This window comes from Anopheles coluzzii, chromosome 3, assembly GCF_943734685.1.
Source record: "Anopheles coluzzii chromosome 3, AcolN3, whole genome shotgun sequence".
Lineage (NCBI taxonomy): Eukaryota > Metazoa > Arthropoda > Insecta > Diptera > Culicidae > Anopheles > Anopheles coluzzii.
In genome coordinates this window covers 63,130,349-63,145,429 of record NC_064671.1, presented here as the reverse complement: position 1 = coordinate 63,145,429, position 15,081 = coordinate 63,130,349, and the positions used below count along the sequence as shown (strand labels likewise).

Sequence of the window (15,081 nt, the reverse complement as noted above, 5' to 3'; positions counted from 1 at the left end):
CTCATAAAATAGTTGAAAATAATGGCTACGAGAGTGAAAAAGAGGACGTATGTGTGGTGGAACTCTGTCGAGAAACAAGAGCATATCTTTATTAAATAATTTCATCTAAAAGCATTGTGTAAGCGGTACTTTACAACAAAACAAAAAAAAACATGTAAAAATTATAATGCTACAACCTAAATGCGATGCACGATTACAAGAAAAAGTTAATAATAGTGCTTAAATAATTTAAGTAGAAAAAAGACAACACATCCGCTAATATCGTGGTAAACGAGAATGATAGTGTAAATTGTACTAAAGAAAGATAGAAAAAAAAAACACTTTAAATAATTGACCAGTAAAATGCTGCTTCGTTCTGGAAACGTGTGTGTGGATTGGATGCGGCGAAGTTGATGCTGTATGAACGTAGGACACGTGAGAGTTACGCGTGTATTAGGCACTTTGGAATGTAAAACATTGGGTGGCCGCTCCATGTCCCGCTGCCCGGTGTATGTGTGTGTGCGCTGTTTTGCTGCAACCCAGTAGGCTTGTTCTGCTTTATTTCAATTCATTAGCGCCAATTTACCGGCTGTCGCGAACACGCTGCAAACGCTCCATGCCAATAATTTTCAGCAGGCTGTGAAAACACAAACCACGACACAGAGAAGAAGGAAATGATTAAATTATAATAATTACTGGGTGATAAATAAGTGATTGTTTAAGTGATGGTGTTTGAAAAGAAAATTTTGTAAAATTATAATGCATGTTTTAGTGCACACTTACACTCGCTTCAAGTTCGGGTAGTAGCAGCCAATGTACAGCAGAAAGTTGATCGGGAACGTTCCGACCCAGCTCAGGTGGGTCTTGTTGGCAATGGCCAATGCGTACAGATGACCGCATCGTTCGCTTGTCATACGCCGATCGGTCGGCTGCACGGTTTGGTTGTATTTCTGAAACAAAAAAATCGTTTTTAGAATTCTATTTCTATTTTGCTTCTGTCGCAAAGTACTTACTGCGCCGGGAGTATCGGTGAAGCACTCCTGCAGAAAGTTCGTGGCCGTCGGTCCGGGACAGAACATCGTAACGTGCACGTTGGGGTATTCGTTTCTTAGTGCTTCAAAGTAGCCCTGCGTGACCATCAAATCGGAAGAAGTAAGTTAAGCTCATATCTTTAAATTAATTAGCATAAAGCACCACTTACATGGAGCGCATGCTTGGCACCGGTGTAGGTACCGGAGTTCGGGGCCCCGATAAGGCCCGCCGTACTGCTCGTCACCACCAGGTGGCCCTTCATCGAGTTGCGGGCGAAAAAGTTGAGCGCCACACGGGAAAGATTGATCACAGCAAACACATCCAGCTCAAACAGCTCCCGGTCGACCTTGATGTTGATCGAGCCCCACTCGGCCCGCTGCGAGCGTCCCGCATTGTTCACCAGAATGTCGACCGTTTTGAAGTGGTCCAGCACCATGTTGAAGTAATCGTTGTGGTGGTTCAGATGGAGCATATCCATCTCTAGCACGTACACATCGTTCGGCCCGAGACTTCCGTTTGATTGTGCTAAAAAGGGGACAGCTTGAATCAATTTACTGTTTGGAGAGATTTGGTTCCAGCCTTTTGCCAATGCCTACTACGCACCTATACAAGCTTGCTTCACCTTCAGCAGTTCGGAAATGTTACGTGCGGAAATGCACAGCTTAACACCTTGCCGGGCCAGTGCAATGGCCAGATCGCGCCCGATGCCGCTGGATGCTCCAGTAATCCATACCACTTTCCCCCGAAGTGAGGCTGAAAAACGAAGAAAAGTGTATTAGACACATCGTACTTGCGAATCAATGCAATCATCACGATTGCCGTCAGCTTACAGATGGGTCTGCCCAATTTGGAGAGAAAGAACAGTTCGATGTCCGAATCCAGCACGGCCCACATTATCAGCCGCACCAGGTGGTACAGGAAGAAGCTGATGGCGACAAAGTTAAAGAAGAACGCCATCGTTTTGCCCGTTCCGATGCCAAGGCGCACACAAAATTCCCCTCAATTGCGATCACACAACACGACAGCAGTACACGCCCACCTGGACCAGGTTTTCCCTGTTCTTTTTTGGTTTGTCACGCACGATCGTTTGCACTGCCCGATTGTTTCTATTGTCACCCGCAGAAAGCGCTGTTGTCAAAAAGTCATCCGCGACGGTACGCCGTGCGCAGGGCAATTGCAACCGATGTTTACGCACGACGATATCACACGACGACACCCGCGTACGCACTTTCTTTTGTCACCATACGTCGTCGGGAGGGGGGTCGTATGGGTGAGTTTCCCAACGAAACGCAGCTGCGGCACTATTGATAAAGCAGACCCCCAGGGAGGGAGCAGTGCAATGATCGTTTACTATTTTCCAAACGCGGCGCGGACCGGTAGGACCGGTTCAAATATTTTAGCAAACAGTGCACACAGCCGATCACCGACAGCTGCAATGTTTATGATTTCATCGCCTTGCACGCTGATGACGCCAACAGGTGAGTTCGATAGCTCTTGGTGTGAATCACTCCGCGCAGCAAAGAAGTTTTGTTTATGCCATCTATCTGTCAAGTGAATTACGAGTGTATAGTATTATGAATTAATTTTAGGCGTAATACCGTATTTTATGCGTACTAAGCAAGGAAAAACATTATCACTTCCTGCATCACGTAAAAATAAATTACAAAAATTCGTTTAGAAAGTGCGATCATACATGGACCACAGCCTCAGCAACCGGTAGCTGTCAAGATCATGATCATTGCTAGACAGGGTTGGCTTCTCTGTTGCATATGGCATGGCAATAAGAGTTTTTTTTATATTTCAAATAAAATATATGTATTTTATGTCGATGTCATTACCCAAATTACAAATGACAGGATGCCATTATGAACTGGTGCAGCAATATGTGTACACTAGGCATGTTGAGTTTGGTTTGATAAAGATTTATTGGTCTTTGGTAGCGAAAGGGTACTGATAAGCAACCGAGATAACTTTGAACCCTCGTTGAACTGTTGAAGAAAAGCGTCCCCAAAGGTTTTATCAGTACAGGTGGTCCCCGAGATACACTATAAAAAGGGTCCGAAAATGGCCGCAAAATACCGTGTATCTCGAATTTCCGAGCACGAATTTCTCTGTTTCTATCACTTATCACTTATTTTCGTGATTATTTGATGAAATTCGAACTGTATATTACAATTTTAAACCTTTTACTTATTTTATTTATTTGGATTCACATTATTACGGCTTCGGCCATGTTTTCAACAATTTTAAACCTTCTTAAAAGAATTATAATATTTGAGCAGAAGAGAATTTATGTTGAATTTGACGATAAATATGTCAACTCAGAACAATTTGCTCACAGCACTATCAAATTTAGATGATCGCGTATATCTGAATCCGCGTATTAGAGGTACCGCGTATCTCGGGGACTAATTGTACAAGTATTGCGAGATAAGCAAACATCCCGTAAGAGGTTTTTTTTCATTTTTTTTTGTTATGGACCTCAGTTTTTACACTTCTTTAAAGCGATTCGCGCTTAATGTGCGTTCCCCTGGACGTTGACCGTCCAGCCACTGCTGCTGCCACTGCAAGTCCAGGGGTCGGCAGGGCTGCCCGCAACGCTTTTGTCTAGATTTTGCCATTTTCCATCTAATAAACGGAGTCTTTCAGGATTCCTTTCAGATTGACCTTTCAGAGCCGTTTGAACGCCGTTTATGAGTCGTATAAGGCAGTGGCTCCAACCTGTGTTCTGCGGAATAGATTGATTTTACAGGGTTTCCCACGATTTATTGGTCAGTTCCCATGATTTTTTGGTGCGTTCCCACGATTTTTTGGTTGTATCCCATAGATTTTTGGTTCGATCCTATAATTTATTGGTATTTTCCGATTGGATATCAATACAATTAGACCAAAAAATTCTGGGAAACGACCAAAAAATCGTGGGAACGCACCAAAAAAATATGGGAATCCACCAAAAATTGATGGGAACCAACCAATATATCGTGGGAAACCCTGTATTACGAAAATCTTATTACAATTCATATCGTTAATCTTTTTCCTCACATTCAAGATTAAATGTTCCTCAGGCATGTCTACAATACTATTTAAAGATATTTTTGACCAAAAAGCTTTGAACTTAGCATATTCAAACGCAAGTGATGGTGTGATCCTAAAAAGGATGTAGAGTACAGCCTGTTCCCAAGCTACGCGGTTTATGCGTTCCCGAGGAATCAGCGTAAGTCCAATTTCACGTTTTCAGCTAAAATCCTTCTGATTACTCTTTTTTTTAATAAAATGTGGTACTTTTATGCCTTTTATCATTTATTCGATACGATTCGTGCCGTAAACTCTGATATTGGGGCTCTTCACGATTCTAGTAAGTTTTTTGTATGGAGTTTGACAGTTGGAGGCTGAAATCATGTAAACACTTCATGCAAAACCACACACAAAACTAGCCTGCAATTTTTATTTCTAGATTAATCTAGCCTCAAAGCTAGAATTAGATTCGAGTACCTGCTTTAAAAATGGCAAAACAAGATGGTGTTTACATTTATCCCAAGGTGCATTAAAGAGATCTGGGATAAATGTAAACACCATTTTTGGTGCATCACCATTCTGGTGATGTAATCCAGAATCAAAGTGTATGTAGTCCAGGTGGTATCATAGCATGTTTTTTATAACCAAATTTGAATATCGCTTTTTGACAGGATGGGTGAAAGCTTTTGTTCAAACCAGCTGTCTGGAGGCTTGACGAATTCACAAAACACCATTAAAATCTTCCTTCAGAAACAGAAGGGATAAAAATCAGCCTTCTAAATTCATATACCTTGGGACAAGCCCACCTGTGCATTATACTCACTTTGATAGCTGCTCGAAAACTGCTATGCAATGCAAACATCTGACAGGCTGAAAATTCAGCCTACGAACTTAAAACGGAAAGGGCCCCATTTCTGGATTTTAAGTTTTTTTTTGCATTTGCATTTGCATGCATTTCAAAGGCATTTGAGGCTCTCGACTTTATTTATGTTCGTAAAATTAACAAAAAAAAAATAATGTGGCTTGTAATTCGCAAGCCTCTCAATATCACTTTACGTTGAACCTTAATTTGCATATTTTTTAATCAATTGTATTTAAACATCTGGCGTCAATCTATGCTTCGGGAGTAACATGAATTTTGTTGAAAGGATCACATTTTCAAACATATAAAATTGAATTAAGCTTATTTTTCTGTGTGCCTGTCTGTCTGCCTGTACAACTAGTGGCCTTGGCTTTCAGTGAAATATGCATTACGGCAGGATAAGTGACCGTAGAAAAATAATTGTAATTAGCATCCATCGAATCTTAAGAGAAATTTGAAATAAATCTTTTAGAGGTGTTATAAAACTGTTAAACTATAACTAAAACAGCTTTGTGCGATACTTTATAACAACTAAAACTGACCCTTCTTTACTCTCTGCAATACTCTTGTTCTCAATTTGCAAACTGCAAATTCTTTATCTTGGATGATTGTTATGACTATGATTTTCGGATTATTTACACCATTTGTTTTATAAAAAAAATAAAACGTGCGCTTACGATTCATTACATTAATACTATATCGTTTTTTACTTTATTTCCTAACAACAATAGTAGTTCAATTTGAGCAGAAACGGAAAGCATTAGAGATAAAAATACACCCTTTTCACGAAAGATACATTACGAGCAAAAAATGTACAAACGCAGCAGCAAAACCGTTTAAAAAAACTGGAACAGTATGGATATGAGCTATATGATACAGAGACAGGGAACGCACCGAAGCAGGCTGCCTGTCTTACTCCGATTTCTTTATCGCCCCCATATCGATGCAGTTAATTTCGAACTGCTGGATCGGCTTGCCCTGCATGTAGGCTTGTGCGTAAAAGTTACCGAACAGCAGGATGAACGAGATCATGTAGCCGATCAGTGTGTAATGCATCCAGAGCGGAAACTCGCATCCCGTAATGATTCCATTGATGCCGAGCATCATGGCCACGGTGAACTGAATCAGCTGAAGGATTGTCAGGTATTTCTTCCACCAGAGGTATTTGTTCATGTGCGGTCCTACCGCAGCCAGACCGTAGTACGTATACATTAGCACGTGTATGAAAGAGTTGACCATTGCCGGAAGGAACGCTGAAAGTGGGATGGAAAAAATGTAAAAGAAAACGATTATTCTGAGATCATCACCATTGTCCCCGCTGAATTGGTGCATTATAATTATGGTTTATTATAAGTTCAGTAAATCGAACCATAAAATATAATACCGGAGAAAAATTTGACTGCGATTTTGGTAGCCATAATGGGAGAGAGTTTGCATATCAATGATGTGTCAGACATTACATTTTAGTAAAAATGATGTTCAAGAGACACTTGCAAGGTAGCTGTAAAGTAGGTATTAAAAAGATATTTTTTAACAAATGACTCTTGGTAGTTTGCACATTAATTTTCAATTGATTTTGCCCGTTCTTTGCTTCCTTTCTTTCATCTGTTCCTTTTCGAAGATTAATGAACGAATCATTTGTGCGTGTCGGTGGAGTTGCATTTTTCGACCCATGTTTCGATCCTATTAAAGTATAATGCTGGGATATAGAAGAAAGAATGAAGGGCAGTTGAAACTGTAGAAGTAATTTTAATTTTATAACTTAATTTAATTTTAAACTTTAATTTTTATAACTTTTGAACAAACGCTTAATTGAGTGTTCGAACAGGAAACGATATTCGAAGGCTGCAAATTATTGTCTGTCTATGTTTTCGATTAGTGATTGTTGAATGGATGGTTTAGTAGAGGGGAGAAATGTAACTAGATGGGCTATTGAATTCATTAAATATTTAGACCAAGTTATGGAAAAAATAGCTATTAACCTTGCATGCCCTATCAACATCAGTAATATGCTCTTGAATTCATCTCTCACCACAATAAAATGCGCTGGTTCTAAGTATAACTATTTAAATCAAACATCTTATACTTACTGCTTCCGCTCGGAACCCATTTCACACCGATCCACCAGAAGGAGAACATCGTGCTGTGGTGGTAGACGTGCAGGAAAGTCAGCTGATTGTCCTTCTTACGCAGAATGAAGAAGAAAGTGTCGGAGAACTCGAGCACCTTGGAAAAATAGTACCACCAGACGGCATCCACAATCTGCGGTGGAAGAAGCGACGCACAAAGGAAAATTAAACAGTTTAAGCAAACCCAACGAGAGGGGAGCAATACATAAATAAATTCCCAACCGACATGATAGCAAACTGAACATGAATAATGGACCGACGGAAAGATGAAAACAAGGCCTGCGAAAGAGAAACCGATGCACTCGACCAGCTGATCGAATCGTGCCAGCATGAGCGCGATCCATCAGGATATGAAACGTTGCAGTCGGAAACCGCAAACTCACGTGCCGTGGTTCACCAACGAAAGTGAAATCTTCCCAGTTTGATTTCACTAGTCGAATAGGGGTTTAAAGTTCATCCATGTTCAAGGCACTCAAGGGAAGGTGTCGTTATAGGTGAAATCGAGTAAAGAATATTTGTTTTAGAAGAAAACGAGTGCAGTAATCCGGTTCGAGAGCGCGTAAACTCCAAAAAATTTACCGACCTGTTATGCTCGTGCCTCGGTCAGAAACATGGTCAAATAAATCAAAAGAAAACATCGGCCAGAAAGCTTCGTAAATGTGTGTCAAAAGGCTCGAGTTTTTGGGTTTTTTTGGGGCGGTGCATTGATAAATCATTCACTTGTTTCGCAGATCTTGCACGGGGTCAGACGGGGACGAATTTGGGGCGAAAAACAGGAACCATAATTAAGAGCTTTCGCTTTGCGCAGTCAATCGCGAGAGACAGTTTACGGAGGATGTAATTTGCCGGCATGATCCACAGCACTTGATCGTTGCCTTTGATAACTGATGCCCTGTGGTTCCATGTCCATGGTCATTGCAATGACCTTATACGGTATCGGCGAGAAGTCACGACAATTCGGTACAATAAAATACCGGATACACACACTCGGCACTTGGCCTTTTGGGGGGAAACAAGTCCTTAACATATGGGGTAGTCGGGCTCTGGTTTACTTACACGAAGCTCCGCTGGATGAAAACTCTGCCGGCACGGTTCACAGATGTAGCTGTACCGACGCATGGTGGAGCCGATAAAAAGCTGCAGGCAGATGTAGAGATTCAGCAGGGCCATGGCCAAATTGTAAGGCACCAGGAAGGTGGTGAGATCGAACGGTTTTCGGCTGATTGGTAAGGTACAATGAGATGGGAATGAGATGTCAGTTGAAGGACTTGGAAGAGGCGCTGAAGTTGACGCTCTTACTCGTGCATTAATTTTGGACCAATCCATACGATGAACAGGTATATGCAGACGCCGGTCAGCGTGGGAATCGGGGAGTCTACCATCGGCCATCCTTTCGTGCGGGGATCTGCTAGCGTTAACGTCCATTCGTAGTAACCGAACACGTCGTAGAACGGAATGCTCTCGCTTATGTTGGTCGAGGCCATGGTGGTGTTAAGGATGTTTCGTCGCAGGGCTTTTGATAAGAAATCTATGTAAATGAGGAAAAATATACAAATGATTAAAAAAAAACGAAGAAAATGTATTTAAGAGACAAAGTCTCCTATCAAAGCTATCATTACAATTGCTACCGTGCAACGACTATCGTAATTACGTTGGAGAGCCGTTTTCTCGATTTAAAAAAATCCGATCGCAAAATCCGGAAGAGATATAAAAAAACAGTAAATCTACAATGTGTACAAAATACTATTTCACATCTTTGTGTATTTGTGTTCGTATGTTCAAAACCATCATTACATAGTTTTAAAACGGACCACGAACTTATTACGAAAAAACGATTTTATATAAATAGCATAACATAAAGCAACTTAAACAAAAAGGGTTTTTTAAATCAAAGCATTTAAAACCGTGAAAAAATACAAGTAACACATTTTAGGATGGTTTTACAGATATACATTTTTAACGATTTTTAAAAGACGATTTAGTTTTATTACTGTTACTGTAAAGATTTATGAGTTTGATAACGATAGTTATAAAGTTGTAAATTAAAAAATATAAAGCATATAAAAATACAAACAAAGTGTTTCTCATAAGTTTTTATTGTTTTGAAAATACAATGCAAAACATGAAAAGAATTTTCAAATATATTTTTAATTTGTCATGACAGTCTTACCAATTTAGCCAATAACGATTCAAAACTGATCCGATCAGACAAAAGCGACTCAAAACCCTTAGCAACGATTTTTAGCAGAACGCAAATGTTTGCCATTGTTACATACATAGTTAAGGAATGTAAACATAAACTGATATTTTTTTCCTCCCACCTCCCAATTTACCATCGATGTTCTCTTAGACCGCTACAAAGGCGCCCGTTGCTGTTCGGGTTTAATGTTTGTTCGTGTATTCGCAAAGTAGTTTATCTAGCTTGTCTAAATAAATATAAATAAGGGTAGAATCTAGTATATTATTTGTGATGCCGATACTAGGATGTGGAGACGTCATTATGATAGGCCCATTGCAATAGAATGTTGTATTCGTCTGCACTTCCTCCAAAACATAAACGGACGCCTTCGTAGCGGTCTCAGAGAACATCGATGCGGAAGTGAGTGAGGATGGGACGGGAAAGAAATAGCAATAACTTAATAAAACAAATGTTTACATTTTTTTATATATTTTGATGGGTATTTTGTGAAATATTATCTTCATAACGTTTTATTTTTTTCACTTGGACCTGTAAGAGTCTGAATCCTTTCTACTAGCAGACAGTTTCGAAAACAAGCCTCATTTAGCGTAGCCTCCTGTAGCGGCTGCGTTTTCCAATATACTATCGGATTCAACAATTTTCACCTTCTTAAATAACACATTGTTATATGTGGACAGTTACAATGTTACAACACATTCATTAAAATATTTCCTCCTTCATTCATTCCTCTTACAAGCATTACGTTTAACATTGTTTGCTTGGAAATTATTCATATTTTACACATTAATCAATGATTTTAAAATTTTCTATAATTTAATGCACAAAGGCATTTATAAAACTGGCAAAAGCACGATAAAGTATAAAAATATATTTCTATTGAATCGCTCAAATTCAGATAGTTTAGTGATATTTTTTATTCAGAATGAAAGTATACAGCTGGTTTATGAGTATTGTGCTTTAAAATTATACATTTTAAATGTTTGCTTACTGGGCTGGATAATTTTAGAGTGACAGCAAAAACACTATAAATATTATTGCTTCCCTCCTTTATTTTTAAATAACATATTAACCCAACACAATTAATACACGGAGGTCATAATTACAAAGATCTCAAACTCTATGAACATAAATTAGAATGATTTAAATTCAAACTACTCACATTGATCACAGCAACGATCGAAATCGTTCGCCTCTTTACCGGAACCAACAATTGCCGCTCAAAACGTAATATGGAAGCAAACGGTCAGCAGAAGTTCGTCAACGTCGGCCAATGCCACGACGACTACGATTGCGCCGGTGCCTTCGGTGGAAGTCCCGGAATTCAGCTATTTAACTTAAACTTTTATTTTGTCTTTTAATGCCTCTGTCAAGGGTGACACAGGTAGGTTTTTGCTGCGATCGAGGGATTTTAGCTGGTCACAAACAAGCGCGCTAAAACCAATATGCAATGACACCGGCCGTTGTTGTTGTGTTGTGATGCGTAGGAAAGTTTTTAAAGAAAGTTTTATCGTTTTGAAGTGAATAGAACGTTGTGCAGGAAACGATTCTAATTTTGGAACAGTGTTTTGCCACTCAGCGTTCACATACGCGTCACACAAAACTCCTTGCAAACACACTCTTCACAAACTCCAATGGGGATGTATTTATTCCTCCCAAGGGATGTCAATCACACACAGTATCCTTCCAGTTGACTGGGAAACAGCTCTAGGCGTACGCTCAGTTCCTCCACAAAATGCACAACTTCGCTTCGATACACTTTAACGCCCGTATCTCGGTACAAACGATGGTGACCTGCCACTCGCGTGGTGCACGGTTCGGCGTGCGTAGAAACAATGACGCCACCGTTAGCCAGCGTGTGGACAGGAAAGCGCGAACGGGCCACGATTTTCCCTGATCAATGCATTATTATTTTTGCGCTTTTAAGCGCACCTCTCGTTTCTGCATGTACGGCGCTCCACTCCCTTGGCGGTTGTTGCGAATGGGGGGGACCTGTGCTGGAAGTGTCGTGACCCACACACCATACACAAACACATGCCATACGACACTTGTTTTGCGCGTTGTTGGTGTCTGGTGTGTAAGAGAGATGGCAAAAGTGAATTAAGCCTTGTCGGGGATGAAGGGAGCGACGGTGCGTGTGACGATCGAGGCTCATAAAACAGTTAATTGTTGGCCAGGGGATGCAACTGATTGGGTGGATCGATTCGCACACGGTTTACGTTTGCCAGTTTCTATCGAACAAATATGTTCTTTGGTGAAATGAAAGTAAAAGCAAATGGCTCAAGTTTACTCTTTGCATGATGTGCTAAGCTTTGGCAAATGTAAAGACAATGCTCAAACAACAGTTCTCAGCTTGGGGTGCTTGAGAGTGTAAAACCTAACACCAAACAACTTTGTTGAACAATCGCCCTAGCTACACTAATAGTAGATCGCTCGAAGTGTGCGATTGTGAGTGATAAATACACCATTTCTTGCAAAGTGACATTTAACAAACCATCCTCGAAGAGTGATGACAAAGGAAAGTGAATAGTTGCAACAATCTTTCAACATCGACTGCTAGCGGTAGATTAACATACAAATCAGTACAAGGTACTTTAGAAGAGCGTTAAACAAGGCTGAAGATTTGTTGCATAATAGATAACATATGTATGGTAACACATTCTTTCTAGATAACCGATGAGAGTAAATAAAAATATTTAATTAAATGATTTACATTTCCAAACGCTATTTCGCTATTCTTTTCACACAATTTATATCATACCTTGTGTTAGTTGTATGTGTTTCATTTAAAGCGAGCTGATTTAATTTTGTTAAAATTAATTCATTACCTCGGAGCGTTTTTTGCAGATTAATTACTGTCTCGGGGTTGTTTGCAATAAAAACGACGCGAAAAATAAGATTCTAACTGGAAGGTTGGGCAAACAAGTACAAGATAAAAAGAAATCTAAACGCATATAAAGTGCAGGTCAAAAGTTAAGTGTTGTGAGCCGTCTGAGTCGTTCTTTGCTTGCTGTTTGATTATTCAATTAATGCATCTTTATGTATTTGGCATTTCTAATCGTTCCAATCGTTCCAATGAAAGTGACAAAAGGAAAATTTAAAATAAATTCAATGAGCCGAATAACGACGATTTCTATACTTGTATATTGGCCGAAAAGGCACGCTAAGTCTGTATCGCTCAAATAATTTGAATAATTTAAAAGTAAATATGAAATAGAATAAAATATTTCATCAAAATTGATGAATTGATGATTCGTTTTTTGATTCGTGCTTTTATCGTGTATTATTCTCGTATTGAATTAACAAAAAAACGAAGTCATAGAAAAACGAAACTTTTGAAACTACGTACACACATCAGACGCTCACTGGCTTTTTTAGGTTCGTATTCGTATTTCGTGCTTCAAATCATTGATAGTTATCGTACTGCAGAAAGAGATTAACTATCAGATTGCGTGGTTCAATTATGTCATTTCAATTTAGATGGCCTGTCAATGTGATAAGTCGTTATTAAATGTAACTAGGAACAATGAAAAAACAATTTTAATACAAAATAAAAACGAAGAAATTATTAATATACATTAACTACCTGTTCACTTTCTTCCTAGACGAGAATTACACAACTGGCTGGAAAGAATTCCTAAGAACTCCTTGCAAAACCGGTTCTGGTGGCAAATTAAGCGCGTCCGCATTCTATCGCGAATAAAAAATCCCCTTAATTAAGGCGCCACCCACCGGCCAGGCCAGTGAGACCTTCTTGTCCCTTCTACGGTAAGGACAACTGACCGCACGAGGCGTGCCCTTTGCACTTTGCAGTTAGCGTTAGATTGACCTAGATGGAGATTAGACACGGAAGATAATGCCAGCATCCCTATAATCAATGCCGGGGCCGTTTACATCCACGATCGTAACCTGTTTTATAGTGTACACCAGAAGTAAAACGACCTTGCATTGTTTTGTTAAATGCTGCGTATTATTCCATACAAAATTAATACTATTTATCAAATCTCGTTGCCTTTCTTTTATTTTATGAACTATTAAAATTATCTTGTACAAGTAGACTATATTCATCTAAAGTTGCACTGCATGTTAAATTGTTGTTTTAGACTATTGGCGAAAAGTTATCAAAAAACCAAATCTTCGACATACCTTGCAACCATGGTTTTTGGGAGCGAGTAGCAAACTCGAAAATTTCCCTCCGCTTAATCATCTTTTATCACGTTGCAGAAAGACGTCAACGAGATAAAGAAAACGGTGAAAAAAGAAAGTTCATGATCTTGCGCCCGGCGGTGAGCCCTTCCAGCTACGTGCCCATGCTCTGCGCAAGTATGATTGAGGATGTCTCGCACAAAATTAAATCATTTATAGAAAATGAAACACCGAAACGGCGCAGGACATTGCCGATCTGCATGCCATACGCCGGTAATGGGTGTAAGTAATTGATCGGGTGAAAATTTACGTCGAAGAATCTACGCACGCAATCCGGATGCGCATTGACATGATCAATTTTCGGTTAACACGGTAAGTGAGTGAAGATTTTGATTGTTTTGCCATGATATTCCCATCGGTTTATGTTATTTACGTATAGCAATTAAAAACTTAAAAAAAGTTCATTTAAAATCAAGGTACAAACTTTTTGTTTTTATGCAATTTGAACTTACTAATTAATTAAGTAACTAACTCAATTTTCTTATATAAATATTATTTTTGTACTAATTTAACATAGAACTAACTATGTAATATCCTTTTTTAAACACCTATTCGTTTTGTTTTTTTATTCCCATTTAATTTTAATTGTTATACAATCTTCTTGAGAATGAATTCAATAACATGCTGAAATTGCTCGCGAACTCTGTGAAGAATTAACATTTGTTTTTTTTTAGTTAGTACTTCCTATTCGTCCTGTTCGTATCGTATCATACGCATTGCATATTGGACCTCCTCAGATTGAAAGTGAAAATTTCACAGTTTACGCCTCGCCACGCGCTTCATCCGCGGATCGCACATGACTGCGAAAGGATGCTACAAAAGGAATACGTGTGAGTGTGTGTTAAAGAAGGTGAAACTCGTCATGCTTTTTATCTCCACTTCGCCGCATCATTAGCAGAAACCGGTGTCAGAGGGCAAAAGAAATCGTGCATTCTTCCTGCCACTTCTTTGCCATTGTGGACGATGCGTACCGAAGACGGATTTCTCGACCATGTGGTATGCGGAGTGGGTCATCTTCACTGACGTATTGTTTTGCTTTTTTGTGTGCATTCAAGTTCACTTTTTTCTCTGTTTTATTTCATTTCTCTTCGAATTTTATGTTTTTGGATAATTTCGTTGATAGTTTTTTCGAATGAAATATTTAAAGCGATTATATCGTTTGAAAATGCAGTAGTTTGTTATTAGCATATAAAGAAGAAAACATTATCTAAAATTAACATTAAATTTGTCATAAAATTCTTTTTTAAGCAAAAGTTAATCATTTATTGTACTGCCGCGCATCCGTTGACCACAGGAAGAAAGTAGTTCCTCGATGGGGAGATCCGATAAATCTTGCACATCAAACAAATCGTCGACAGGTTCCGGTGTATCGTTTCACTTGATCGCACTGCACTTTGACCGTTATATACTGCCATCCTGTCCAGGGCGTGGCGTGGTTAAACATGTGGGCAGAAGTTGAGTTTGCAAAGTTTCTCCACGCACCGTAAATAACAGATTATCGTTAGCAGTGATGTGAGAACATGGCGATCTGTTGTGAAGGTGGCAGATTACATACTGGCAGACAAACCGCAAACAGTAACATTTCAAAGAAGTATGTGAATATAAATTACTGTAAAATAGCTAGTACGGAACTGCGGCAAATTTGTAATTTTGCTTTAGCA

At 39.3% G+C, this 15,081-nt stretch overlaps 3 protein-coding genes across 3 annotated transcripts in view; all 3 read right to left on the bottom strand.

Moving 5' to 3' along the window:
* The window catches only part of LOC120954733 (zinc finger protein jing homolog), a 156,627-nt gene that overhangs the window by 43,606 nt on the left and 97,940 nt on the right, over positions 1 to 15,081 (bottom strand). The gene's annotated exons all lie outside the window — the stretch shown is intronic.
* LOC120958194 (dehydrogenase/reductase SDR family member 7) lies at positions 53 to 2,458 on the bottom strand. Its single transcript, XM_040380819.2, has 6 exons — positions 1,842 to 2,458; positions 1,615 to 1,764; positions 1,181 to 1,536; positions 993 to 1,106; positions 763 to 929; positions 53 to 616 (listed from the first exon to the last, which is right to left on the bottom strand). The coding sequence occupies exons 1-6, from the start codon at positions 1,966 to 1,968 to the stop codon at positions 562 to 564; spliced, it is 969 nt and encodes a 322-aa protein (XP_040236753.2). The 5' UTR covers positions 1,969 to 2,458; the 3' UTR covers positions 53 to 561.
* Positions 5,572 to 11,065, bottom strand: LOC120958195 (elongation of very long chain fatty acids protein 4-like). The gene is made up of 5 exons (XM_040380821.2): positions 10,377 to 11,065; positions 8,317 to 8,545; positions 8,074 to 8,236; positions 6,979 to 7,150; positions 5,572 to 6,141 (listed from the first exon to the last, which is right to left on the bottom strand). The coding sequence occupies exons 2-5, from the start codon at positions 8,499 to 8,501 to the stop codon at positions 5,801 to 5,803; spliced, it is 861 nt and encodes a 286-aa protein (XP_040236755.2). The 5' UTR covers positions 8,502 to 8,545; positions 10,377 to 11,065; the 3' UTR covers positions 5,572 to 5,800.